Genomic DNA, 26,057 nt, shown 5'->3' with positions numbered 1-26,057 from the left:
TAAATTAAGTTTCAATCATCAAGGAAACTTGAAGGTGTTTATTATAAAATATTACCTGAGAAGTCCAATAAATTATTTTCTGTTACTATATTAAATGCATCAAACTAAATTTCTTTTAGTTTTTAGAACAATCTGACATTAATTTAAAAGAGTACAAAATTCAACCTAATTATCCCAAAAATTTGAGGTACATTCAGGGTTGGGCTGCTGCCCGGACAGGGGGGAACGCAGTGGGGTAGCAAAAATGGAGCTCCACCCTAGAGCACCCAATTTGTACTGAAAGATGTTGAAAGAAAATGCAGGACATCCTGCATAAGCCACGCCCAAAGTGTGGTTGTAAAAATTTTGGTGTACCCTTCACTGGGAATATTAGTCAGGATACAGTATGAATAAGGATGTCAATTTATTTACTGATGATGTCAGGTTGCTAGTAGAGAATCCAACAAATATCCATATTTCTTTATTTTTTAAATTTACATGATGCCCATCTCACTTTGCAAAGCAAATGTGTTAGACTATAATTTATAAAACAGGACCAGAAACATTGTAAAGTATTAAAAATGCAGTATTATTGTTATAAACATGGAAAATGCAGTGCATGGTTGCACATTTATGCATGCATGTCCAAAATAAGAGCAAATAGATGAATTTATATTGATGAATGTTTACTGATGATGGGACAATGCCCATTTGTTATCAATGGTCTAACCAGCATCTTGTGCTCATCTTTGAATCTGCTTGGCAAAATGACACTTGTTGCAAAATATTTCTTATGTTCTCTATTTTACTTTAGCATTTCAGGAACTAATGGTATTATATTTACTACCGTAAGTAATTTTGAGATGATTTTATTACATAAGAGGTTCCACTATTCAAGTTCCAGAATGTTACACTTTTATTTGAACTCAGTTTATGTATATTTTTAAAAGTTTTTACAGAGGGAAAAAAACAGGTTATAGTAGTGTATAAAGTACAGGTAGTCTCCTCTGAGATTGGAATTTATGTACTGTCTACTCTTATTGTGCACTGCTGACCTTCACTATCTTCTCCCACCTGACATTGGCAAGAAATCTAGGTGCTAGAAGAGAGCGCAGCTTTAATAGTCCAATCCTAAGTTATCAATGTATTTGTAATTGTATTTGTATTTATTAGATTTGTATGCCGCCCCTCTCCGAAGACTCCAATGTCCATAGTGGAAGGGGGACAAATTACTTTCTTCCCTGTATAACCATGACATAATTGAGTGTGTGCTGCCAATTTGATGTCACTGTAGATTTTTGCAGATGTATCTGCCTGAACTTTTTAAATCATGGGCTGCAGTACGTAAATGGAGTAATACCTTCTTCCTGAAATAAACTATACTGAGATATTGTACCAGGCTGCTTTTCATTGTATTAGTAAGTGTACCTTGATGTACCTGATACAGTGGTACCTCGAGATACGAGTTTAATTCGTTCCGGACCTGGGCTCTTAAGTCGAGCAGCTCTTATCTCGAACGACTTTTCCCCATAGGAATTAATGTAAATAATTTTAATTGGTTCCAGCCCTCAAAAAACTCACAAAGTTAGTCTAAATTATGCAGAAAGACATGTTTTTAATGAAGAAATGTACATGTACATATAAATGAATAATGAAGTTTCTTTCACTTAACTTGTAAACTTTCTTAAACTTTTAAATTTACATATGTTCAACTTCTCTGCCACCCAATCCTGTAGGACAGAGGTCCCCAACCCTTTTTGCACCAGGGACCGGCTTTAAGCGATCAAGAGAGGAATGGGTGAATGAATGGACGGAGGGTGGGAAGGAAGGAAGGAAAGAGGGAAGGGACAGGAACAGAGGAAGGAAGCAAGGAAACTTATGAAAGGGGAGAGTAAGAGAGGAATGAGTGAAGGGAGGGAGGGAGGGAAGAAGGTGGGAAGGAGAAAGAAAAGAAGAAATAGAGGAAGGGAAGGTAAAAGAGAGAAAGAAAAAGAGCAAGAAAGAAAGAAAGAAAGAAAGAAAGAAAGAAAGAAAGAAAGAAAGAAAGAAAGAAAGAAAGAAAGGGGGAAGGGACAGGAACAGAGGAAGGAAGCAAGGAAACTTATGAAAGGGGAGAGTAAGAGAGGAATGAGTGAAAGGAGGGAGGGAGGGAAGAAGGTGGGAAGGAGAAAGAAAAGAAGAAATAGAGGAAGGGAAGGTAAAAGAGAGAAAGAAAAAGAGCAAGAAAGAAAGCTGCAAGCACCCCCCCGAGCCCCCCAGGCCGGCTGCAACCTTTTAAAACACGCGCGCCGCTTCGCAGCTGTCTCCTGAAGCCGAACGCGGAAGTTAGCGTTTGGCTTCAGGAGACAGCTCCTTGGCGCTTGTATCTCGAATTTGGGCTTGTAAGTAGAACAAAAATATCTCTCCCCTCCCAGCTTTTATCTCGAGTTGCTCTTAAGTAGAGCAGCTCTTATGTCGGGGTTCCACTGTATAAGGTTAAAACTTAGAAGTTTCTTTTGACATTAATCACATGCTATCTATGGTACTTTATTATATTCCTACATGCATAGGAATCTAAATTTCTTCTCCTCAATGTAGAAAAGTGACAAAAATAAATACTTACCCAAAATGCGGACTTTAAATTTTCCGCTTTGTCCAAAGCCTCCTTCTATTACACCTTGTTCTCCTGTAGATAGCTTGACCTTCAAACCCACAAACATTTGAATGTTTGTTTCTTTTTTAAATAATGAACGACCAATCACACTGTAATCATCACACAGCTGCAAATTAAACAAATGAAAAAATGTAAACAAATTTGCTTTGTCTAATATACATATATTATTTCTACACTGCATTCCTATGGTACCAGTAGTATTATAGTTTTCCAAACTACATATTAAAAACAATCCAGCATTTATTACATTATGGTTATTACCCTAAAGATTATGCACTGTTATTTTAGCATCATTTTTTAAAATAAACCAGTAGATCTGATATATCAGCTGAAAAAGCACCTCTAACCACTGGTTTAATCTGAAATACACAGCATGTCTTGAATGAAGAAACAGTTCAAAACTGCATAATTTTTCCATCTGCACAAAAATAGCTCCATCTAAAACAAAACATTTACCATGTCTCTAAATTTATTACCCTCCATACTCAGCAGACACTTCAATCTTGTTTAAACTCCGTTTCAGTTTATTAACTATCATTCAGTCCATTATCATTTACCATCAGGCTTTCAGGAGAACTAATTTAGGGAATCATCCGCATATTGATATTGCCCAGCACCAAACTCCCAATTCATTCATTGGAATGGTGTTTTAAGATGTTAAATAGTAAAGAAAATGAGATGAAATCTTCAGATATGCCATCAAAAGCTCCCACTTTGAATAGTAAGTGTCTACGAGGATGCCATCCTCAGACAAGATACAAGATCATAGTGCTAAAAAAAACCCAACCACACAGCAGCTCTAACATTTAACTTTGAAACAGAAGACCTGGTGTTGCAGAGTGCAGCCTACCTCAGATTCCCACCATATCTCCTTCTGCCTCTCACCATTGTTGTGATCCAGGCAGTTCCTTCAGCACCCCAAGTTCACTTCCACTGCTGACATCCCTCTCTCAGGCCCAAATCAATGTTGGGCCAACCACCAAATACAAAACCAAACCAAGAGCCCTGCAAGCCCTCCCCAACCAATCCATTAGGGACTCAGTTATCTCTGGTGACTATGGATTCAGTTGAAGCAAGCTCTGCAGAGGAAGGGGGGAAAAATAAAGAAAACCACCTCCCAGTTCAGTAAATCACCCCCTAGGTTAAGGAAAAGGTCAGCATGTGTGTACCTTCACTCTACCCAAAACATCCACAGGACTGGAGTCAGCCACACATGTCCATAAATTGAATTAATGGTGAGCTGAAAGCTTTGCTGCTTTGAGCCTCCGCATGGGTGTGTCTCAGGCCTCCACAACCTTCACAAGCCCCAAGGCCAACACCATGTTCTTCCAAGGTCACTACTACGATTACTCTGGCTTTTGTAGCCTTCCCGCCTCACAGCCAGAATTCCTGTGCCTCCATGCCCTCCCTATTTCTGCCATTTGGAATCCCTGTGCCTATCCCTTGCCAATTTTTCCCCCTTGGCTGATTTTCTGAACCCTGGCTGGACTGTTGATGGATTTTCTCCCTTTGCTGGAGGTCTCAAATTCTTTTTTCATATTCTATCCCGCTGAAACTTCCATCTTTTAACAGCAGTGAGGTGGGCACATGGTTGGCTTCTTCATGGATTCACAGTATGGATCTATTAGTCTCAATTGGAAACCGTTCATAATGCCATGAATTAATGTTAGATCAATTCTTGAAAGAAAATGATTTGGATAAAGGAAGGGTTATATTATCTTCAGCAAGTGAACCAGGAAGCAATCTGGCTCTTTAATGAAAATTTCCACCTTTCTTTTCTACTTTAATTAGCTTGACTTGAAATAATTGTTAGGAGAATCTGAATAGTCATTGAATTGCTGAGAAAACAAGCAAGAAAATATAGGAAATTAAAATACCATAAGGCAAAACATTGCAGCTTTTAAAAACTATATGGCAGTCAACGTAAAGGGGCCATTAAAAAAAAAAAGTCCTCAGATATCAGTCTCCATTCATATTGACAAATTTATCACCACACCACCTTCATACTTTGAAAATATTTTGCCTGCGTGAATAAGACAAAATATTTCAGCCCAACTTTCAAAACTTCAAGTCTGAAGTTAAAATGTAATCACGTTTATTACCCTTAATGTTTTAAACCAGCTGCATTGAATTTAATTTAAAGATTATTAAACCAGTGGGAGTCAAGTTTGGATTCATAATTAAGCAATCATATATAAGAGGCAGCAAGCTTGTTGCACAGGGAAAGATAAACATGCTTCCTTGGGCATTGGCAAAGTAAAGATGCAACCAAGTGAGCCTAATTCCCAAGGTATGAATATTTCTGATTACCACTAACCCCTGAAGATACCAGGTCTTCCTGTTATGTCAAAGAGTTCTGATACGGAAAAGAAAAGAAAATGTTGGGGGGGAAATAAGAGAAAGCGTTGTTTGAATTTAAAGAAAATTGTTTTTTGATTCTTCATTAAAAGGAGTATACACCACACTGATCAATTGGAATAAAAACCAGGCCAAACCTTGTGTGTATGACAGTGTTTTTCAAACTTGGCAAGTTTATGATGTGTGGGCTTCAAACTGAAAAATTCCCCAGCCAGCATGTTGAACTCCATACAACGTAAACTTGCCACGTTTGAAAAATCCTGATGCACATTCAAGACTACTAGATTAGATTAGATTTATTGGATTTATATGCCGCCCCTCTCAGCAGACTCAGAGCAGCTCACAACAATGGTGAAGAACAATACATAGTAACAAATCTAATATTTAAAAATCTAGGTTACAGTTTTAGATTAAAAGTCCAAAAAAAAAGAAACCCCAATATATAAAAAACAACACACAATCGAATCATACACAAAAACTACATGGGCAAGGGGGAGATGTTTCAATTCCCCCATGCCTGACGACAGAGGTGGGTTTTAAGAAGTTTACGAAAGGCAAGGAGGGTGGGGACAATCCTGATCTCTGGGGGAGCTGGTTCCAGAGGGTTGGAGCCACCACAGAGAAGGCTCTTCCCCTGGGTCCCGCCAGACGACATGGTTTAGTCGATGGGACCCGGAGAAGGCCAACTCTGTGGGACCTAACCTGTCGCTGAGATTTGTGCGGCAGAAGGAAGTCTCGCAGGTATCCTGGTCCGATGCCATGAAGGGCTTTATAGGTCATAACCAACACTTTGAATTATTATTTAAAATGTGAGCCACAAATGTTAAATTTGCACAGAATTATTCATAGAAGTTGTGTAACTATTTTAGAATTTTGTTAGAATTAGTCTTAAAACAGATGTTATGGAAGTCATCAAACAATACTGACTTTGGATCCAAGAAGTCTTTTAAAAGTGCCAATTTAGCAACTAGGCAATGCTATCATACACTGTGATTATTACAATATAATATTCTAACAGAATTATCAACAATATAGAGTCAGCTACCTAGAAGGTAGTTGCTTATAATCTAGCAGCTGAGATTTTTTCCCCCAGAATATCATTTTGCCTATCCATAATTTTACCAAGCTAATGATCAATAGTCATTTTTATTTCTGTACTAAATGTATATCTGTTAGACGCATCCCAGTATTTCCTGCAGAAGCTCAAGGCCACATATTTAGTACTTTATCCTGCCATATTTCCCATAATAATCACCCTGTGAGGTAGGTTGGACTAAGAGAACACAATTACCCCAAATTAACCAGGGAAGGCAGACTTGAATCTGGGTTTCTCTGGTACCGATCTAGAATCTTTACCAATATGCCGCACACTGGTTGTAAATGTCCTTTTAAAATATGCCTGTAAATTATTATATCTGATTTAATAGAGACTATTATACTCGATGACAGTAGTCAGGCAGCACTATTGCCCTTTTTTTACATGCCCTCCCATACACTTCTTTAATGTTTATAAAATGTTATTCTTCGCTCATACTGAAATTCAATTCTTATTATTTTATCAGCAATTAAAAAGGATTCTGCCTGAAACCCTTCCTTCTCAGAACTTCTACCAGGGCTGTCATTTTCCCATTAGCTGAATAGTCTTTGGGGCTTTGCTTCTCTCTCAGATTCTCATTTCTACTGGTTATAAAATATGAAGTTGAAAAATACTATGGACAACAACGGATACACACTCTTCTTCTGAGGCTGTAGACAGAGGCCTCACAGTGAGGGCAGACTAATTTTATTAACTTCAGGGGAACTTCAAAAAGCTTAAGGCCTTTAATGCCAGACAGAGACGACCCCAAAAGTTAGTTTAAGTGCTGCGTAAACAAAGGATTAGGTCAAGAAAAAGCCAAAGGCTCCTTGCATTTCTTGTTTATATTGTCATATGACCTAGTGGGAGTGGAAGCGGGTTGACTTTCTGATTTTAATCCACCATGGTGTACAGTGGCGCTTCAGTTCATTGACCTACATTACAATAATATTTTTTTAAAATTTATGGGCAGAGTTGCGGCATCAAACTCGCTTAAGGAGTTAAAATAGGAAAATGGAAGGGGGGCAAAGAACAAATGTTTCTGACTAGTAAATTCTCCTTTTCTTGCTTAGGTTAGATCAGCAGCTTAGAAAGGGATTTCCAGTTCAAAGAGACTGTTTCTGCTGTTCTTGTTTTATGGCTTAGAGGAGAGGGCACACTAGCATTGAATTTTATTAAATATTCCCTCCCTCTTGACTTTTCTATTTGCAGGGGGAAAATAGTATTGTATTAACACAGGTGAAGCATCAGTCATCTCTCTCTTTCTCTCTCTTGCGCAAACTTTAATATAAAATACACAGTTTTAAAATCTTTTTGATTCAATTTAATTTATTTGCACTGCATTATTAAGTTTACAAAGAGCTGTCTTTTGTGTTGTAACATTTAACACCAACACATGGTTTAATTCTGCATGAAAAAAGGACATTTAAACAGAACTTCCTCCCCTATCTCCTCCAAGTTTTTACAAGTCAGTTCAAAGTGTTGCTCACTTTATTTATTAACTGGTTGGGTTTCTATACCTCCAATTCCTATATTTTACAATATGTTACCAAAAACATGCTACATATAGTCCTCGACTTACAGCAGTTTACTTAGTGACAGTTCAAAGTTACAATGGCACTGAAAAAAGTGACTTATGATCATTTTTCACACTTATGATCATTTGGGGCATTCATAAATTGGACATTTCACTCCTAACAGACTAGCTTTAAAATTGTTTCATTAGAAACCATTCATTATAATGTCTTGGTTTGAATAAAAGGAAAAGAAATAGTAATTGAAAAATTTATTTTTTAGTGGCAGCAAAGGGAGTTGAGATCAACTCTCTGAATCTAAAATACGATCGTCAAAAATTAGCCCAAACTTGATAACCATTTCAATCAATTGTCATTGGGTTTAAAGCAGGGATTCCTAACATTTTTGTCATTACACCTCCCTATACTTTTAGCTTAATGTATATTTCCCCCCACCAAAAAAAAAATGCAAACGCCAAAAGAAATGAAGAATGAAAAACAGTGAAACTCTTGAAAATTTTGAATTTATGGTAACAATGTAACAAATATTCCTCATGCCTCTCCTGTAGGAACCCCTCATGGTTTGAGAAACCTTAGTTTAGTGTTTAAATAAATTTGGTCATGCCATGAAGTTTTAAAATTATAGAAGCATATAAACTCAAGTCTCATGTCCCTGCAGCAAGTTTCAGCTAGTTGTTGTGTTGGAATGAGACCGAAAAACGTAGATGACATATGAACAATTTGCCTCAACTCACTCCTTTCAGAGAAGCCAGGAAGTTCCCTATAGTGCTAGGTCAGAGGTTGGGGTCGAACTGAAGGGATATGTAGACACCACACTCTGTAGGCATATTTATCTTGAAAGCTCTCTTGGAGATTTAAAAGATTTCCAAGGAGACCCAGAAAGGGATTGTGATCCTAACAGCCCATGAAGAACACAACTTTAGTGCCTAGGAATAACTGTCTTTCCTAAAAGGTGACACAGGAAGTTGTATGCTGACCGTATGTTGAATCTGTGGTAGTTTCAACTTTGTTTCACTGAGGGCAATTCATACTCATCTACTGTTTCATTTCCCAACAGTACAGTTACTTCAAGCATGCATATTGCAGCCATGAATGGAATCACAGCATGAACTGAAGCTTATAAGGGCCTACAGCAGAGCTGTCAATCTTGCAGTCAGTGGGCCAGAAATGTCACACCCTGGCCACGCCCACATCCAGTTTAAGGGAGAAAACACGTTATGCCAGCGTAATGACACGAATTTGACATCCCTGGCCAACAGCTAAGCTAAGAAAGATTGTCTTCCGAAAACCACCTTGTTGCAATTGCAACTTCATTAAAAGGTATTGTAAACATATGAGCAACCTTCAGAATTGCTTAATTATTACCTTTATTTGTGCTACTGGTATGTTAATACAGGTACAAAACATTTAATAAGTAATTTTATTATTATTTATCACATTTTATAGAAAGAAATGGGGAAAAAATACATAATCCCACCAAAAACAACCCCCCCAGTCAAGAAACACATGAAAAACTACAAAAACAAAGCTAAACTTACAAGGAAACATATTACCAGTATATTTCTAATTTTAAGTTACTAAGAAAGAATCAGACAAAAAGAAATTTGCTGGAGTTAAATTACTATTTTGCCATCTGGCAGGATACTTAGGCCTGATGAGATTTACAGAGACTTTTAATATTAGGGAAATGCTGGACAACCACACTCTTTCTCAATCTTTGTTAATTATCCTACTTTGCAAATGTTATATTTGTGAGAGCAGAAAACCTAAGCTCACAGAGATAAAATGTTAAAAAATACTGTGAGAATTACCAGAAGCTTTGTAGCGGGGAGGGGGGAGTCTGTGGATATTCATTTTTTACCTGTATCTGGAATTCATCAACAGACATTTCCATCTACTTTAATTTGAAATTATGTTTGTTGCACATATCCATTAATTCCTTGCATGCGTCTAAACTGAAATTGATTTGATAAAAGCGTTTCTCAAGCAATTATATTTTCTCTGGATATATGTGGAAAATAATACAGAATTTTCTTTTCCAACTCCTCAGGTTGCTTGGCAATTAATCTTTGGACTACATTATTCTCCAAAGCATCTGAGAGTAGAACAAGAAGCAATGGGTGGAAACTAAACAAGGAGAGAAGTAGCTTAGAACTAAGGATAAATTTCCTGACAGAACAATTGATCAGTGGAACAGCTTGCCTCCAGAAGTTGTGAATGCTCCAACACTAGAAATTTTTAAGATGTTGGATAACCATTTGTCTGAAGTAGTGTAGGATTTCCTGCCTAAGCAGGGGGTTGGACTAGAAGACCTCCAAAGTCCCTTCCAATTCTGTTATTGTTATTATTGTTATTGTTGTTGTTGATTGGAGCACATTTGGGGAACATGTCCACATTGTCCACTTTCACTTTTACAGTCCAAATTGAAAAGCATTAATTTAATCTGAACAAAAAACAAGAGGACTGAGATGTGGAGAACAAATGAACAAACAAAATGTTAAAAAGTTATGATAATTATATAATTACTTACTATCTAAATTATATTAAAGTAACCAAACTATCTTTACAACCCCCAAGGCATGTCACAACTTTTGCGCACCCCTCATGTTTGGAAATTGAAAGTTGAAATTTTTTGACATACTCTAAACATTGGGAAATGACCTCAGAGGACATAAGGAAGAGCTGTGACCCAGGAATCAATCAGATAAGTGTTAATTGAGCCCAGGCTACAAAACTAATTTGAGAAAACATCTCAGACAAGCCCTTTCCTAATTCACGTGAAAATAAAAGAGGAATACATATTCAGACTATATGGTCCTGGTTTCTTAGTGTGGTCTCCCTGTTAAGACTGACATTGGGGAAGAAAAACAAGGCAATAAAATGGCCAACACTTTCAGTAACTATTGGCCACATTCCAGAATCTCAGGTGTCCTCCAGAAGACAAGTTTTCAAATCTGCATCTTGCATGGCTATTGAAGAAAATTATGAGAACTGAAGTCCAATGTTGACAACGTTGCTTAGCAATTAAGATGCAAAATAAAGAAGATCAACAAGCAAAGAAGATATCTTTTCCCAGACTTTCATGGCTACTTTACCAAGTACTAATCTCAGGCATATTGCGTGCTTGCTTGTTTATTTATTTCCTTTGCTTGTGCATTTAAGGTTGATTATTGATCCTAAAAGGCAGAAGTTATCTACATCTGAAATTTTCATTTTCAATTCCAAGATTGATTGTTCTACATGCTTTTAATTTGAGTTTCTTTATATTTATATCATATTTTTTTAGTCCTGTTTGTTCACTGTGCTTCTTTTTATTACTACAGCTTGGTTACTAAAGTCATATTTCCTGTAGTCAGGTTTAGAACGGTTTACTTTAAGTTTGTATCCGTTGTGTGCTCATGTATTGTTGTGGTTGAAGCTGAAGTAAACAGGAAGAGCGTTGTAGCAGATGATTTTATGGGCTATGCTTAGGTCATCTTTAAGACGACGTAGTTCTAAGCTTTCTAAACTTAGGATTGTAAGTCTAGTTGCGTAGGGTATTCTGTTGCAAGTGGAAAAATGGAAGGTTCTTCTACTAAAGTATCTCTGGATATTTTCTAGGGTGTTTATGTCTGAAATGTGGTGCAGATTCCAAACAGATGAGCTGTATTCAAGGATTGGTCTGGAGAAAGTTTTGTATGCTCTGGTTAGTAGTGTGAGATTACCAGAGCAGAAGCTCCGATTCTTCCCATGCAATATGAAGTGATGCTTTCAGTTGTCATTATCACTGAAGTGATCATCTACATCCAAACTCCAATATCTTTCTACATCATTTCTGCCCAATATAGCTCTCTGCTTGCTTTAGCTGAGTGACTTCATTTTTTGAGTAACTGTGATGGGAAAATATACTCTTGGCAAATATTATTATTATTATTATTATTATTATTATTATTATTATTATTATTATTATTATTATTATTAATTAGATTTGTATGCCGCCCCTCTCCGTAGACTCAGGGCGGCTCACAACAATAACTCTTGGCAAATATATTCTTGGCAAATACTCTCCGTATCCTTTGTTCATTCCTCCCAGAAACATCTCCTCCTCCTATCATAGTGAGGCAGCACAGCAGAACATGAGGTACTCTTACATATGAACTACCATAAGTGTCTATATTAAATTACCTCGTTACTTAATACAACTCTATAAACAGCTCTGCAAACCAAAATTTGAAGACTATATAAATAGCCTTATAATAATTCCACCAATGTTTATACAACAATTTTGATAGGCCAAATTCAGTCTTGCCATCCAAAGAAGTAATTTCAATACATTTTTTTAAAGTGGCATTTTTATTTTCTTACAGCTATTTCATTAGAAAATTTGGTGACAGATTAGCCAGAGCCATTTTAAAGCATGTTTGTTAATGCCTATATATTTTATTCTTCTACTGGTAAAGCTGAATTTTCCCCATGTTGTCTGCATTTTTAAATACAATGGTATTTCAAATAAGAACACAATTATCTCCACATTCCTAAGCTGTATAAAATTGCTCAATTGCAAACAAAAATAGCAGCCAAAAAATAACTATCTCTCTTATGCTCTTACATTATTGTGGGTTTTAACTAGTGAAAGCATTGTGCATTTTTATTCAGTGATTGCCCTCACTGAAGTGTTATCATCATCATTTAGCATGCCATCAGCAGCCAAGCACAACCAGGCAAACCTGTGTTCAGATTTTAAAGCAGCTGAAACATAAATTGTGGCAAAAAATTCTGCCAAGCAGGTCCCCAAACTTGGCAACTTCAAGACTATTAAGGTTACTTGACATCACAGTGGCACATACATACCAGACGGCACAAAGTAAATACATATATGTCTGTTCATATACACAGAGTAAATTTTATAAATCTAAAATGTTAAAACAAGGAAGAATCACATAATTCTACAATTCTCCATCATACAATGTCCAAAGTAAGATATTGAGAGAGATGTGAGAAAGGCAGTTTGGCACCAAGCCAGAAACCCAAAAAACCTGCTAGTTCTATCTTAGACCTGAAAGACTGACTGTGAGCTAGTTACTCTCTCTCAACCCAACTCAACTTACAAACTTGTTGTGGGGAAAAATAGGAGGGGTGGCGCAGCAGGTAGAGTGCTGTACTGCAGGCCACTGAAGCTAACTTGTAGATCTGAAGGTCAGCGGTTCAAATCTCATCACCGGCTCAAGATTGATTCAGCCTTCCATCCTTCCGAGGTGGGTAAAATGAGGACCCGGATTGTGGGGGCAATAGCCTAGCTCTGTTAAAAAGTGCTATTGCTAACATGTTGTAAGCCGCCCTGAGTCTAAGGAGAAGGGTGGCATAAAAATCAATCAAACAAACAAACAAACAAACAAACAAATAAGTAAATATTAGGTATGTTTGCCACCTTGAGTTATCTATAAAAATACCATATTTTTCGCACTGCAGTATAAGGCGCATCTTAGTTTTTGGGGAGGAAAATAGGGAAAAGAATCTGCTTACCAGATATTCATCTGGTTAGCATCCTTAGTCTGGTCAGCTTCAACAAATTATTTTATCCCCTGATTAGCGCTTTTTAAAAACCTTATGCAGAGAGAGTAACAATAAAAGAGCTTGCAAGCCCGTAAGAGTTGGGAAAATCATTAGGACCTGGTTAGGGCTGGAAATGAACATTCGGAGCAAGTAGAGCAATAAAAAAAGCTACAAAGACTTAGGACTTGGAAAACATTCTTCGCAGAGAGTAATAATGAAAGAGCTTGCAACTGAGTAAGAGCTGGGAACATCCTTAGCACCTGGTTAGGGCTGGAAAGAAACATTTGGAGCAAGTTAGAGCAATGAAAAAAACCCTGCAAAGACTTAGGGCTTGGAAAACATTCTTCACGAAAAGTAACAATGAAAGAACCTGCAAGGTAAGAGCTGGGAAGATCGTTAGCACCTAGTTAGGGTTGGAGAAAAAAAAAGCGTCGAAAAAAGCTACATTCAGAGTATAAGACACATCTGAATTTTCAGCCTCTTTTAGGGGAAAAAAAGTACGTTTTATACCCTGAAAAATATGGTGATAAAAGTGGAATAAAAATATATACAAGGATAATTGTGTTGCCTAGAGACCATTTTTAAAATGACTTTTTTTTAAAAAAATGACTTTTTAAAAAAAAACACCACAAAACTTTATGATTACCGATGTGCATGATAGCAATGTATTCAGAAAATAACTATAGAGATCGGAGGTATAACAGTGGTTTATGAGCTATGCATTTTGATGAATACCTGAACATTTATAAACATTATCTATATGCAGACTATGTTAAACCTAGAATAACTTGGTTGTTGCTGTTTTTTTAAAATCTTACTAAGAATTTAAGTTCAGCCAGAGTACAGTAACTACTACTGCCAAGAAATGCAGTTCTTTATGTTTTAGCCAGGTAAAATCATTACAACTGGAGCGGCATATAAGCCAGAATAAATAAATACTGCACTCAAAGTTGCCTATCAAAATAATACCTTGCTGACCAATGGTCTTTGAGCAGGCCTTTCACATGTCAAAGCCTTTGCCTATGGTTTCACTAGGAAGCAGTTCTCCTTGAGGCATTGAACAGGCCCCAAAGAACAAAGAAAGAGTAATGTTTCCACTTCACAAATAAAATTAAGAAAAAGTTCTTCCTCTTCGTATTCTACTATCATATTACTTATTAACCACCAAAACATTGGAGGATTCAAAGTTCTTAGTGCAAATATCTGTAAAATAGGAGCATGCAAAAACTCCACAATTCAATTACTAGAGTCCATCTTTAGGGAGGTGTTTATAATTCGTAGATCGTATTTCAACTGACAAGGTGGAGGAAGAGGGTGTTCTCTGCTGTTGTCTCTGAGCAAGGGGTCCCCAAATTTGGCAACTTTAAGATTTGTGGACTTCAACTCCCAAAATATGCTGGCTGGAAAATCCAGTGACTCTGGACTCCGAAACAGATGTTGGGGAGACTGCAGTAAGATTGGGGTGCCTGAGACAAAGGCACCTCAGCCTGCTTCTGGGCCTTGGCAAATTGCTTTTCTAAGGTCCTGAGCCTCCTCTCACCACCTTTTAATGCTGCTGCAGAGGCCTGTTTTTCAATAGACTTTGTTGCCTGGTCATTCCCAGCCCTATCCTTAGAGAAAGTCTGGCTTTTGGCTGTGGCTTTTTTATGGCCAGAAGAAGAGGAAGCCTCCTGACTCTCATCAGATTTCCTAGACATGGTGAAAAGCCAACAAGCCCTGGAACAGTTACTTAAGTAAAGTCACAACGCACCCCTAGGGTTGAAGGAGTAATAACCACAGGCAGGGATTCCTATACTGTGCCTGGGCGAGGTGATCAACTCGGATCCCCAGGAACAGCACTCACCCCAGGCACTAGGAAATAACACTGACAAGCAGCAGTAACAAGCAATGCTCTGTGAAATTGCAGCAAGAGATCAACTTCTATAGAGAGAGCAGCTATGAAGAGACTTCTAAGGCAGAAAAATGGAGAGGACTTGCCTATGCATGTTCCGCTTTGAGTATAGCCCTGTGAGACGGGACTCTGGCTGCATCAGCTGTTTGGCGGAGGCAGTTCTCACTAGTGTACCAGTTAACCTGCACATATGCCTGTACCAAGTAAGCAATCTTTTGCATTTACAAAGAGTCCAAGCATGAGAACTTCAGTCGCTTTCCTTTATTTGCAAAAATGATAGTCCTCTTACATTGACTGACTTAGAAAAACTGAACCATCACAGTCGGTGGAGCAGAGAGAGAGAGGGAGGGTTTAATTCAATAAATTAACTCAGTCCCCATGACAACCGATGAAGTTAACCCATGCTTGGACTCTCCTTAGCAGCGCAGAGGAGAGGTATCATCATTTCACTCAAATGGTACGGCAGGATCAACTACTAGAGATAGCACTGGTAGTACTGTACTTGTTGATTTATGTCAGTCAGGATTGGGTGTCCATCCTTGTGTTCCTTGATCTCACAATGACTTTTATACCAATCATGGTATCCTTCTGGATCAGCTGCAGGGTTGGAAGTGGGGAACAACTTATAACCTGGTAGTTCTCCTCATTTCTCAGTGACTATTTTCAGTTGACGTTTGGCAGGGGCATGGCTAGTACACTTAGTCCCTTAAGTGCACCGTGCCTCATGACTCTACACTGAGGGCTCTTTTTCCTGATTAATAGCTACAGGGAACATCTATTCGTTCAGGGTCTACTATCACCAATATACAAATGATGCCCTGTTGTATATCTTGACCCTGTCCCAGCCAAGTGATGCTGTTGAGGTCCAATCTTAGAGTCTGGAGGCTGTGTGGATTGGGATGGACACAAATAGATTCAGGCTCAATCTTACCATAATTAAGTGGCTGGGGATTGTTTTACCACCCTGCTTCTCCTAAACTGAGGACTTTCTATCATTAGTCTTAGATGGAGTTGCAGGTGATAGCCATGCCCAAAAGGGCTTTTGACTAGCTATACCTGCTGTATCAATTGTGCCTGTTCCTAAGTCAGAAGGTCACTCAAGTTCTAGTCACTTTTCAGTTGGACTATTGAAAAGCAATCTATGAGGGTCACTCATTCCAAATAAAATCATAACTGTTATACTAACTGAAGCTGATTAATAATTGTTTGCCTATAGGTAACTAGGAATGTAGGAGGGTATCTTAGTTACATACCTGCTCTCTTTCTGGGGAGCATCAAATCATTCTGTTTAATCAGTGGAGCTGACAGCAAGCCCTTCCAAACAGTGAAAAATACATTTCCCCCCACAGTTCAATCTCAAGTTTGTTCCCCTCACCCAGTCCTGAACTTCTTCTAAATTATGTCAAGACTTGTACAACTCCAACTTGTCTCCAGAATGAGAATGTCTATCTGTATTACCATCTGCACACTGATACCTTATCCTAACAGATTATCTCTCCCAGCAGTTTCAAATATATTAAACAGCATGAGGGAAATGGCTGACTCCTGTTGCACATCAAATTAATGCTTACTGGGCTGACTCCAATTCCCTCTCTCATTCTGGCTAAACTGCTGACAGAGGGCACTGCAACAAACTACTCTCATTTCCAACCCAAGTAGGCAGTCCAGAAGGCTACTATGACCAATGCCGCCTTCTACCGCACGAATCCCAGTGGCCGATAAGGTCCCACAGAGTTGGCCTTCTCCGGGTCCTGTCGACCAAACAATGTTGTTTGGTGGGCCCCAGGGGAAGAGCCTTCTCTGTGGTGGCCCCGGCCCTCTGGAATCAACTCCCCCCAGAGATTAGAACGGCCCCCACCCTCCTTGTCTTTCGCAAATTACTCAAGACCCACCTTTATCGCCAGGCATGGGGGAGTTAAGATATTCCTTCCCCCTAGGCCATTACAAGTTATGCATGGTATGTTTGTGTGTATGTTTGGTTTTATAATAAGGGTTTTTAGTTGTTTTATTAATTGGATTGTTACATGCTGTTTTTTATCATTGTTGTTAGCCGCCCCGAGTCTGCGGAGAGGGGCGGCATACAAATCCAATAAATAAATAAAATAAATAAATAAAATAAACTGCTGTTGCTGAGAAGCCCAATAAGGCCAAAATACCCCAATGACTTCTAGGCCTTGACAAAAGTCATCCACTAATTTATTCTAATTTATGCCAAGATCTCAATTCAGACTGAAATTATTCAGATAATCTTCCAGCACATTCTGTAAAGGCTCCATATCAGTTTAGCAATGGCTTTCTTAATAAAAGGGAAGGTTGGAGACAGGTATATTCAAAACCACTAATTTTTTTTTGAAAATGGCACAACAGTCTCTCTTTTATGGCAGACAGTAGAAATCTGCCTGCCCCCTCCCCCAAAAAAGGATGAAAATCAACTTTTCGTGATGGCCCAACAACCTGAAGGAGCCAGAAAGGGTAAGAATGGTGTGTGTTTTTATTCCATTTCATGGAGTTCAAAGGCTAAAAAGAGTCCCAGGTAATGCTTCAAGACATTGTGCAGATGCCGATGAGTCACAACTACACTGAATTTGAGTAATTTCATCAGCAAAATATTATATATATTATATATTATATTAGTTTGATTTATATGCCGCCCATTCTGCAAGGATTCTGGGTGGGTTACAACAAATAAAAATAACATTTAAAAAAGACAGTTTAAAAATAATTACAAAAACCTTATAAAAAAAACCATACATATCTCTCAATATCTCTCATGGCCACATATAAACAGTGCCTCATTTGATCAACGGCCCCAGGCCTGCTGGATTAGCCAGGTTTTTACAGCTTTGGAAGGCCAGTAGGGTGGGGAGGACGCGGTTCTCTGGAGGCAGCTGGTTCCAGAGAGCCAGAGTCGACACAGAGAAGGCTCTTCCCTGCAGCCCCACCTGTTGACATTGTTTGGCTGATGGGACCCGAAGAAAGCCAACACTGTGGGCCCTTATCAGTTAATGGGAGCTATTCAGTAGAAGGCGGTCCCAGAGATAGTCTGGCCCTAAGCCAGGCCCTAAACCAGGCTATATCAACAATATAATAGCCAGTAGCCAGGTAATAATAATAATAATAATAATAATAATAATAATAATAATAATAATAATAATTTATTGGATTTGTATGCCGCCCCTCTCCGTAGACTCGGGGCGGCTAACAACAATGATAAAAACAGCATGTGACAATCCAATAATAAAACAACTAAAAACTCTTATAATAAACCAAACATACACACAGACATACCATGCATAACTTGTAATGGCCTAGGGGGAAGGAATATCTCAACTCCCCCATGCCTGGCGGTATAAATGAGTATTGAGTAGTTTATGAAAGACAGGAAGGGTGGGGGCAATTCTAATCTCCGGGGGGAGTTGGTTCCAGAGGGCCGGGGCCGCCACAGAGAAGGCTCTTCCCCTGGGGCCCGCCAAACGACATTGTTTAGTCGATGGGACCCAGAGAAGGTAGCAACACTTCCTGCCTGTCTTTTTTTAAAAAAGCAACCTTAAACAAAGCTGATGGGCAACATGGCAAAATAAGAAAGGAGAAGTATAAACACTTTACAGCTCTTTCAGCCATGGTATAAATTCAAATATAAATTCATTCCCATGTTCAGGCAGATTACAACTCACGCTGTTACCATATTCCATCCTAGAAGCACTGACAAATTATTGGCATACTGTTACCAAGTACCGTAATTTATAAAGGTGTAGAATTTATGTAACCATCAGGTTTAATGCAAAGGAATATTTGCTTCTTTATGTAAAGATACATATCCAGTAATATGTGGAAAACATTAGATCAATTGTGTTAGTCCTTAATTGCTGAGGACCTATTTGAGGAAGAAAAAGCTAGGCATTCTTGTCATAGCTGATATAATTTCAGCAGTGATGGGCTACCAAAATTTTTACTACCACACTGCATTTTGTTTCAACATCTTTCAGTGCAAATTGGGTGGAGCTCCAAATTTTGCTACCAGAACTGCGTTCCTGGCCGTTCCGTAGGATCCCATCACTGAATTTCAGCCCCCCCCCCCTCTCTCTCTCACACACACACACACACACACACACACAATCACGCATATAACCCTATGGAACAGTACTGGGCAGGAGAGTAGTTCATAGACTGGAATAAGCATTACAGTGCTTATACCAGTTACTACTGAAAGAAATGAGATTCTAAGCAATTCTAAGAATTGTTCCATGTAATTTCCAGGACACTGAGTATGGACGGAATGTTTACAACTAGGTTTCTTAGCTCTTGATAGTTCTATAACTTTGTGACCAGCAGGAGATCTTGCTGAGAGCAATAGTTATAGCAGTAGAATAAAAACTGTCAGAAGCCAATTCTTTACTATAACCTAACCTATGCTACCTAAACCATTATATTTTCTGAAAACAAACAACTGAGCAAAAATCTGTTAATTTTGCCTGAAGAATGCCATAACAATCTTGAGCAAGTTCTGTTTGCAGAAAAGTAGAACAAAGCCATGGATATTGAGGGAACAATCGAAATAGTGTGGTAACATAATAATCAAGAGGAAATTCTTATCCATCATTGCCTGATTTGAATTTCATGATGAATTGGCCATTAAATAATGAAAAAGTTGCATACATTTTATCATTAAGGGTGAAGAACTAGGTCAATTAAAATGACATGAAATGAGTTTTCCCCATTTTTTTATAGAACCCTATAAAAATGGCAAGCTACAGAAAGCTTTTTTTAATTTGAACTAGATGTTTTGAAGCTAAACTATTCCCCCCTCCCTTTAATATGTTAATGGAACACCAATTCCTGGGGGCGGGAGATATATTTGTGCATATATAAAAGACATTATTATTTAGTGCCTTTCTACAGCATTGAAAGAAGGGCAACCACCCACTTCCTTCCTTGACAAAGAGAACATAGTTTTTCTCCATCAATGTCAAGAATAGACACTGTAAATTCAGTTGTTCTAATCTCCAGACATCTATCAGCAATAGGGTGGGGCCGTCTGAATTAGTATTTCTATGAAACCAGAAGCTGGATATTTCTTAAAGCACTCAATGATTTCATCAGCCATTTGTTCATACTTTTCCCCATGGAGACTAAGTTGCTGTTTTCTCCAATCCATCTATTTATTATACTCTACATAAACACAAATTATGTTTGTTAGAAAATTAAACATAATATAATATACATGTCTCCATAATCACTTTTATGTTAAAGAAATACTCCAGCAAATGGGAGAAAGTAATAGCAGCATGCTAAATTTTACTTTTCTATTATTCTGAGCTTTTCAGAAGACTAAGCTTCCTGCATAATTTCCAATAAAAGTTTAGCCCTATTTGAAATATGTGGAGGTTTAGCCAAGAAATTCAGCTCTGGATCTAACTCACAATACTAACTTAATTTATTTCCGCTGTAAAATAGTTTGTCACACAGTCAGCCAAACGTTTAGACTAGGTTTGGAGTCCTTCAAGTCCTTCCCAATTACCTGGGATAGACAAATGATGTTTGAAAGTGTTAAAGGTATTTCAGGATGAAAGCTGTCCCAAGAAAAGCTTCCTTTTGCAATTGATTGATGTGAATGTTGTCAGTGCTGATGGAGTTCAAGTGATGCTCCACATGTTTTGGGATTGTAACTCAGGCACCTATTACTATTAGTACAATCTTTGCTTTCTTTACCATAATTTTTCAACTTCTATTTGCAAGTCCTTCTATTGGTTACTTTTTCCAGTTCTACTTCTCTTCTTCTGCTGTCTCCAGGTACTGCAATTCCACTATGCAGACTTTGGTAAAGAAGAGAGAGTCAGTTACCTTTACAATGGGCATCTGATTGAATGATCAATTTGAAGCCAGAAATTACAGCAAAGAAATTGTATTTCATGTCCAGATACAATTTTACCATTCTCAAGAAATATTTGCATACCAATAACAAAAAAGCATTTATTACCCTTCCAACTCACCAGCACTGCATCCAAAAACAAGGAAAAACACCAACCATTCTAAAGGAAACCATGGGCGCCATTCATGAGTATAAATATCTAAACAGGTTAAAAATTAGAAGCTATCATCCACTCCAGTGGTGGGTTATAATTTATTTTGCTACTGTTTCGCACATGCCCTCGTGTTCACACCCAACCCTTAGTAAACAAAGGAACTAAGAATATCTCCGAGACTGCCTTCTGCTGCACGAATCCCAGCGACCGATTAGGTCCCACAGAGTGGGCCTTCTCCGGGTCCCGTCAACTAAACAATGTCAGTTGGTGGGCCCCAGGGGAAGAGCCTTCTCTGTGGCGGCCCCGACTCTCTGGAACCAGCTCCCCCCAGAGATTAGAACTGCCCCTACCCTCCTTGCCTTTCGTAAACTCCTCAAAACCCACCTTTATAGTCAGGCATGGGGGAATTGAGATATCTCCCCTGGGCCTATACAATTTATGTATGGTATGGTATGGTATGGTATGGTATGTTTGTATGTATGTCTGCTTAATAATGGGGGTTTTAAATATTTTAAATTGTAAATTATTAGATTTGTCATGAACTGTTTTATTGTGTTGTGAGCAGCCCCGAGTCTACGGCATACAAATCAAATCAAATCAAATCAAATCAAATCAAATCAAATCAAATCAAATCAAATCAAAATAAATAAATAAATAAATAAATAAATAAACTTTTTTAATAATCCGTTCTTAATTACCCTTTCTCATATTAAAATCCTTGCACATCCAAGGGAACCTTATATTATATCATGCAAGCTTACCCGTTCTACTTGTCCTTCTTTATGTTTCATCTTGTAAACCTTGAGTTTTGGAAGACATTCCTCTGTGTAATTCTTCTCTTCCATTCCATGGAGAAGTATCCCATGAAATGCCAGTCTGCAAGTATTTGCGTGAATATCGGTGTCCAATTTTGAGCCAATTACAAGACAAAATTTAGGACAGGTAACCGGTTTTTCAAATTCAAGTAAGGCCCACTGTTGTTTTGGGAGCTGTCTTTCTTCAACTGGACCATTTTCCTTGTTTTCTTCTGAGGACTTTGAATCATTGGAAAGGTATTCCTCCTCATAAAGGTATTCTTTTTCAAAATCAAAATAATTTTCCTGAGGCTCTTTATTGAAGTCATCAGGAGTTGGGCTGAAGAACATCACTCTTCCCATAACAGTCTCATGACCAACGGTAATATGAAACTTCACCTTGGTTTGAAGAGTCCCTCGAAAATATGGGATTTTCTTTAAAGAGATAATGGCAGCATGAATTGTCTGGAGAGATTCGGGTGTGCAAATGAGGCCTCGTTCCAACAGCTTTGGATCAAACTGGGTTACACAAATTCCAACCCTATCCCCTTGCATGGCATAAGTTACTGGCGTACGAAACATCTGCATTGACTTTACTTTCTTTGCCACCTATTTATGGGGAACAAAATAACAAAAAAAAACCTGTTACCATTTTTTTTGTATTTTAAAACAGTAATTTAAAATATTTGTATTCTCTGCGTATACCTTTACAATAGTAAGATATTATTTTTGCTGTTTTATAACATCCTTGTTAATTACCCAGAAAATTTATTTTAAATTATCTAAAGGAATGATCATTTTTTAATTCAAGAATATAATATCAGTCCTTATTCTTTTGAGTCTAGTAACTTACATAGTAGCCAAAATTATGCAGAAGATGAGTTTGAACCAGCATAAATAATTAAGCCTTTAAAAAAAAAAAGTCAAATGAGTTATATAGTTTAAAACACTATCTTTTCTGTTCATTTTCCCTACACATTTGCTACTGCTTCTTAAGCAGGCTGAGTTATCTCCAACGGTAAGCATTTTCCCTTTCTGATTGTTCTGTGATAGCATATCTCAGTGTATTAAGACAATGTATATGCAATGTTTTTGTTTTAACACACACAGCACTCTAAAGAATAATCTTCATTCATTTATTTTATGGAGCTTCCAATCCTTTTTATCGCATTTGGTCTTTTCCCTAAATCTGTCAAATAATAATGAAATATATTGCACGATGTGTAAAAATACTTCATAATCTCATTTTCATCAACTTGTAAAGAATAAACACAAATATGATTTAGTGATTTCAGGATTATTTTATGATTATGAACTATATTCTACTGTATATGATTACGGTTATTATCTTGTTATGACTCTAATCTTTCCATAATATATTAGACAGTGTTAACACTACCCCCCACAAAAAAAGTTTTGTGCTAATACATTTGGAATCTTCTTAGTTATTCTATTTCGGAAACATATTACAATAGAAACAGTAGCAGGAAAATAAGCTTTTTAAAACTATCAAAGTTGGTTCAGCTTGATTAAGACAAACCAGTTGGTTTAATATGGTTTGATTCTCTTTTCATTTTTTCTATTGTTCTACATTTATTCTTTAAGCCAGGGGTGGGCAAAAGAGAAATTTCTATCTACTGGTAGGTCCCTAGATGATGTGCAATAAACTGCAAAATTTCTGACATCCAATTATCCAGCAATAGCAAGAACTAAGGAGATTTACTTGACTAAATTATGTTGCAGGAAAGGATTCTGAAGGGGTAATGGGATTAATTGCGACAAAATTGTAAATGGAATGTATGCGAAAAGACTTATAATCTTAGTTCTGGTACCAATCACACTTCCCTCAATTGAGCATGTTGCCAGAAACAAAGTTTCCTTAATTCTTAGTACTTGTTCATCCTCCTGAATCCCTATTTTTTACTCCATTTGTTGGGCAGCAGTTTAAAAAGCTTATAATGCTGAAAACTGACTACTCCAACCGTAAGAGTTACATTCATCTGTGATCAATTTCCTCTTCCTCTGTGCTAACTATTCTCTGGAGTAGCCTTTAATACCTTTGGAGAAGGACTAGGATTCTAGGGAATACAGAGTCTGTAGAGGGAAAGAGGGAGAGAGAGAGAAAGAGAAAGAGAGAAGGAGAGAGAGAGAGAACTTAATATCATGTCCTTCCCTCTTTAGCTAAACCTAGTTGCTTTATCCAGTAACGCAGTGACCACAACTAAATGCAGACTTAACTCAATCTTTTTTTCATTGATTCATTACTAATGCATATTGCACTTATCTTTATAACCTTAAAATATTTAAAAGATATAGAACACAACACCTCTTCTTTTCTAAAAAACATTTACAGTCTGTATCAAAATGAATTATCTTGTATAGATAATAATTCCAAGTTTGAAATATCTTGCTGCTCTATCTCTCCACATGATTTATGAACAGATATGAAAATCATATCCATTTAAAATTAATAAAAAATGAACCATGTAAGTCCAAAAACAAACATCCATCAGACTACACGTCCAGAAGAAATAATTAGCTGAATTTATACTATTACCATGGCACAGAAGCCAAATAGAAATTTAGAGAGGAATTTATTACTGGCAACTAGGGATAATACTACTTTTAAAACTTCTAGCATACCATGCATAAAATCCCTGGTTCTGCCTTTCTCTGGTATTTTTAGTTTTGATTGAAAAGTCTCTTTATAAAAAAATAAAATTTAAAAATTTGATTCCTCCATCAAGCCTAAAGTAAATGATTCTAGAGCTTGTCCATTTATGCAGAAATCCTTCTATGTGCATTAAACTATCAGAAGTCCCCACAAAACAGTTCTTCTATGAGCAACTGTCAATATATTTATTGGATATTTACAATGTTTCAATATTCCTTTCAAGTATCTTTAAAAAAGATCCAGTGCACTGTATTTTATAAAAGAAAATCAGGAGTATCCAATAGTGCAGAGGTGTCAAAATGAAGGCCCAGGAGCTGGAGCCGGCTCACAGGTGCTAGCCCACAAGGCTGCCCTGGAAACAGCAAAGGACTGGCTCGTGGTGCCTCTGCCAGCAAAAATGAGGCTGAGTGGGGCGCTCTGTTTTCACTGGCAAAGGGTTGCAGTAGGAGGCTAATTTGGTTGACTGATTTTAACATATTGGGGGTTTAGCTGTGGTTTTTTTAACTTATTAGATTTGTTTTGTATGCTTTGGTTTACAACCTAGAACTAAGGAGAACTTTCCTGACAGTTAGAACAATTAATCAGTGGAACAGCTTGCCTTCAGAAGTTGTGAATGTTTTTAAAAAGATGTTGGATAACCATTTGTCTGAAGTAGTGTAGGGTTTCCTGACTAAACGGGGTTGGACTAGAAGACAGAGCTTGGGAACCCATTTTCACTAGCAGAGTACTCCCGATTTAAGTGAGGTCGAGCTGGCCATGCCCACCCTGGCCACGCCCATCCTGGCCCCCCAAAGTCAAACACAACCCTGGTGCAGCCCTCAATGAAATCTAGTTTGACACCCCTGTAATAGTGGAGACTGTGCACATAGTATTTGCATATCATTCAACAGTCAGTGGAATGGTGTACATAGTTTTTAAGGATGGAATGGAACGGAATGGAATAGAATAGAATAGAATAGAATAGAATAGAAATTTATTGGCCAAGTGTGATTGGACACACAAGGAATTTGTCTTGGTGCATATGCTCTCAGCATACATAAAAGAAAAAGATACATTTTGATTAGATTAGATTAGATTTATTGGATTTATATGCCGCCCCTCTCCGCAGACTCGGGGTGGCTCACAACAATGGTGAAGAACAGTACATAGTAACAAATCTAATATTTAAAAATCTAGATTACAGTTTTAGGTTAAAAAGTCCAAAAAGAAAACCTCAATATATAAAAAACAACACACAATCGAATTTGTCAAGAATCATGTGGTACAACACTTAACGATTGTCATAGGGGTCAAATAAGCAATGAAGAAACAATCAAAATTAATAAAAAATCTTAGGATACAAGCAAGAAGTTACAGTTTAAAGGCTGATTTATCCTAAGAATTCTATTATATGAATGGAGCAATAAAACTAATCCTAAGCAATAAAACTAATCCCGAGAAGACCCAGAAAACTTTATGAATTAACTTTAACATTTGGAAAACTAAGCTTCCTCATCTCCATACTTGAGTTATGTATCATCTAGTATCTAAAAATCAATAGAGC

At 37.6% G+C, this 26,057-nt stretch overlaps 1 protein-coding gene across 1 annotated transcript in view; it reads right to left on the bottom strand.

Moving 5' to 3' along the window:
* EEFSEC (eukaryotic elongation factor, selenocysteine-tRNA specific) overlaps positions 1 to 26,057 on the bottom strand; it is a 177,016-nt gene that overhangs the window by 60,624 nt on the left and 90,335 nt on the right. Inside the window, exons 5-6 of the mRNA XM_070738392.1 lie at positions 21,808 to 22,449; positions 2,582 to 2,738 (exon numbers count right to left, since the gene is read on the bottom strand). Of these exons, the coding sequence (XP_070594493.1) occupies positions 2,582 to 2,738; positions 21,808 to 22,449 (799 nt within the window). The remainder of the gene's footprint in view (positions 1 to 2,581; positions 2,739 to 21,807; positions 22,450 to 26,057) is intronic.

Source organism: Erythrolamprus reginae, chromosome 2, assembly GCF_031021105.1.
Source record: "Erythrolamprus reginae isolate rEryReg1 chromosome 2, rEryReg1.hap1, whole genome shotgun sequence".
Lineage (NCBI taxonomy): Eukaryota > Metazoa > Chordata > Lepidosauria > Squamata > Dipsadidae > Erythrolamprus > Erythrolamprus reginae.
The sequence above is the reverse complement of the archived record's forward strand: the minus strand, read 5'-3'. Positions and strand labels throughout refer to the sequence as shown.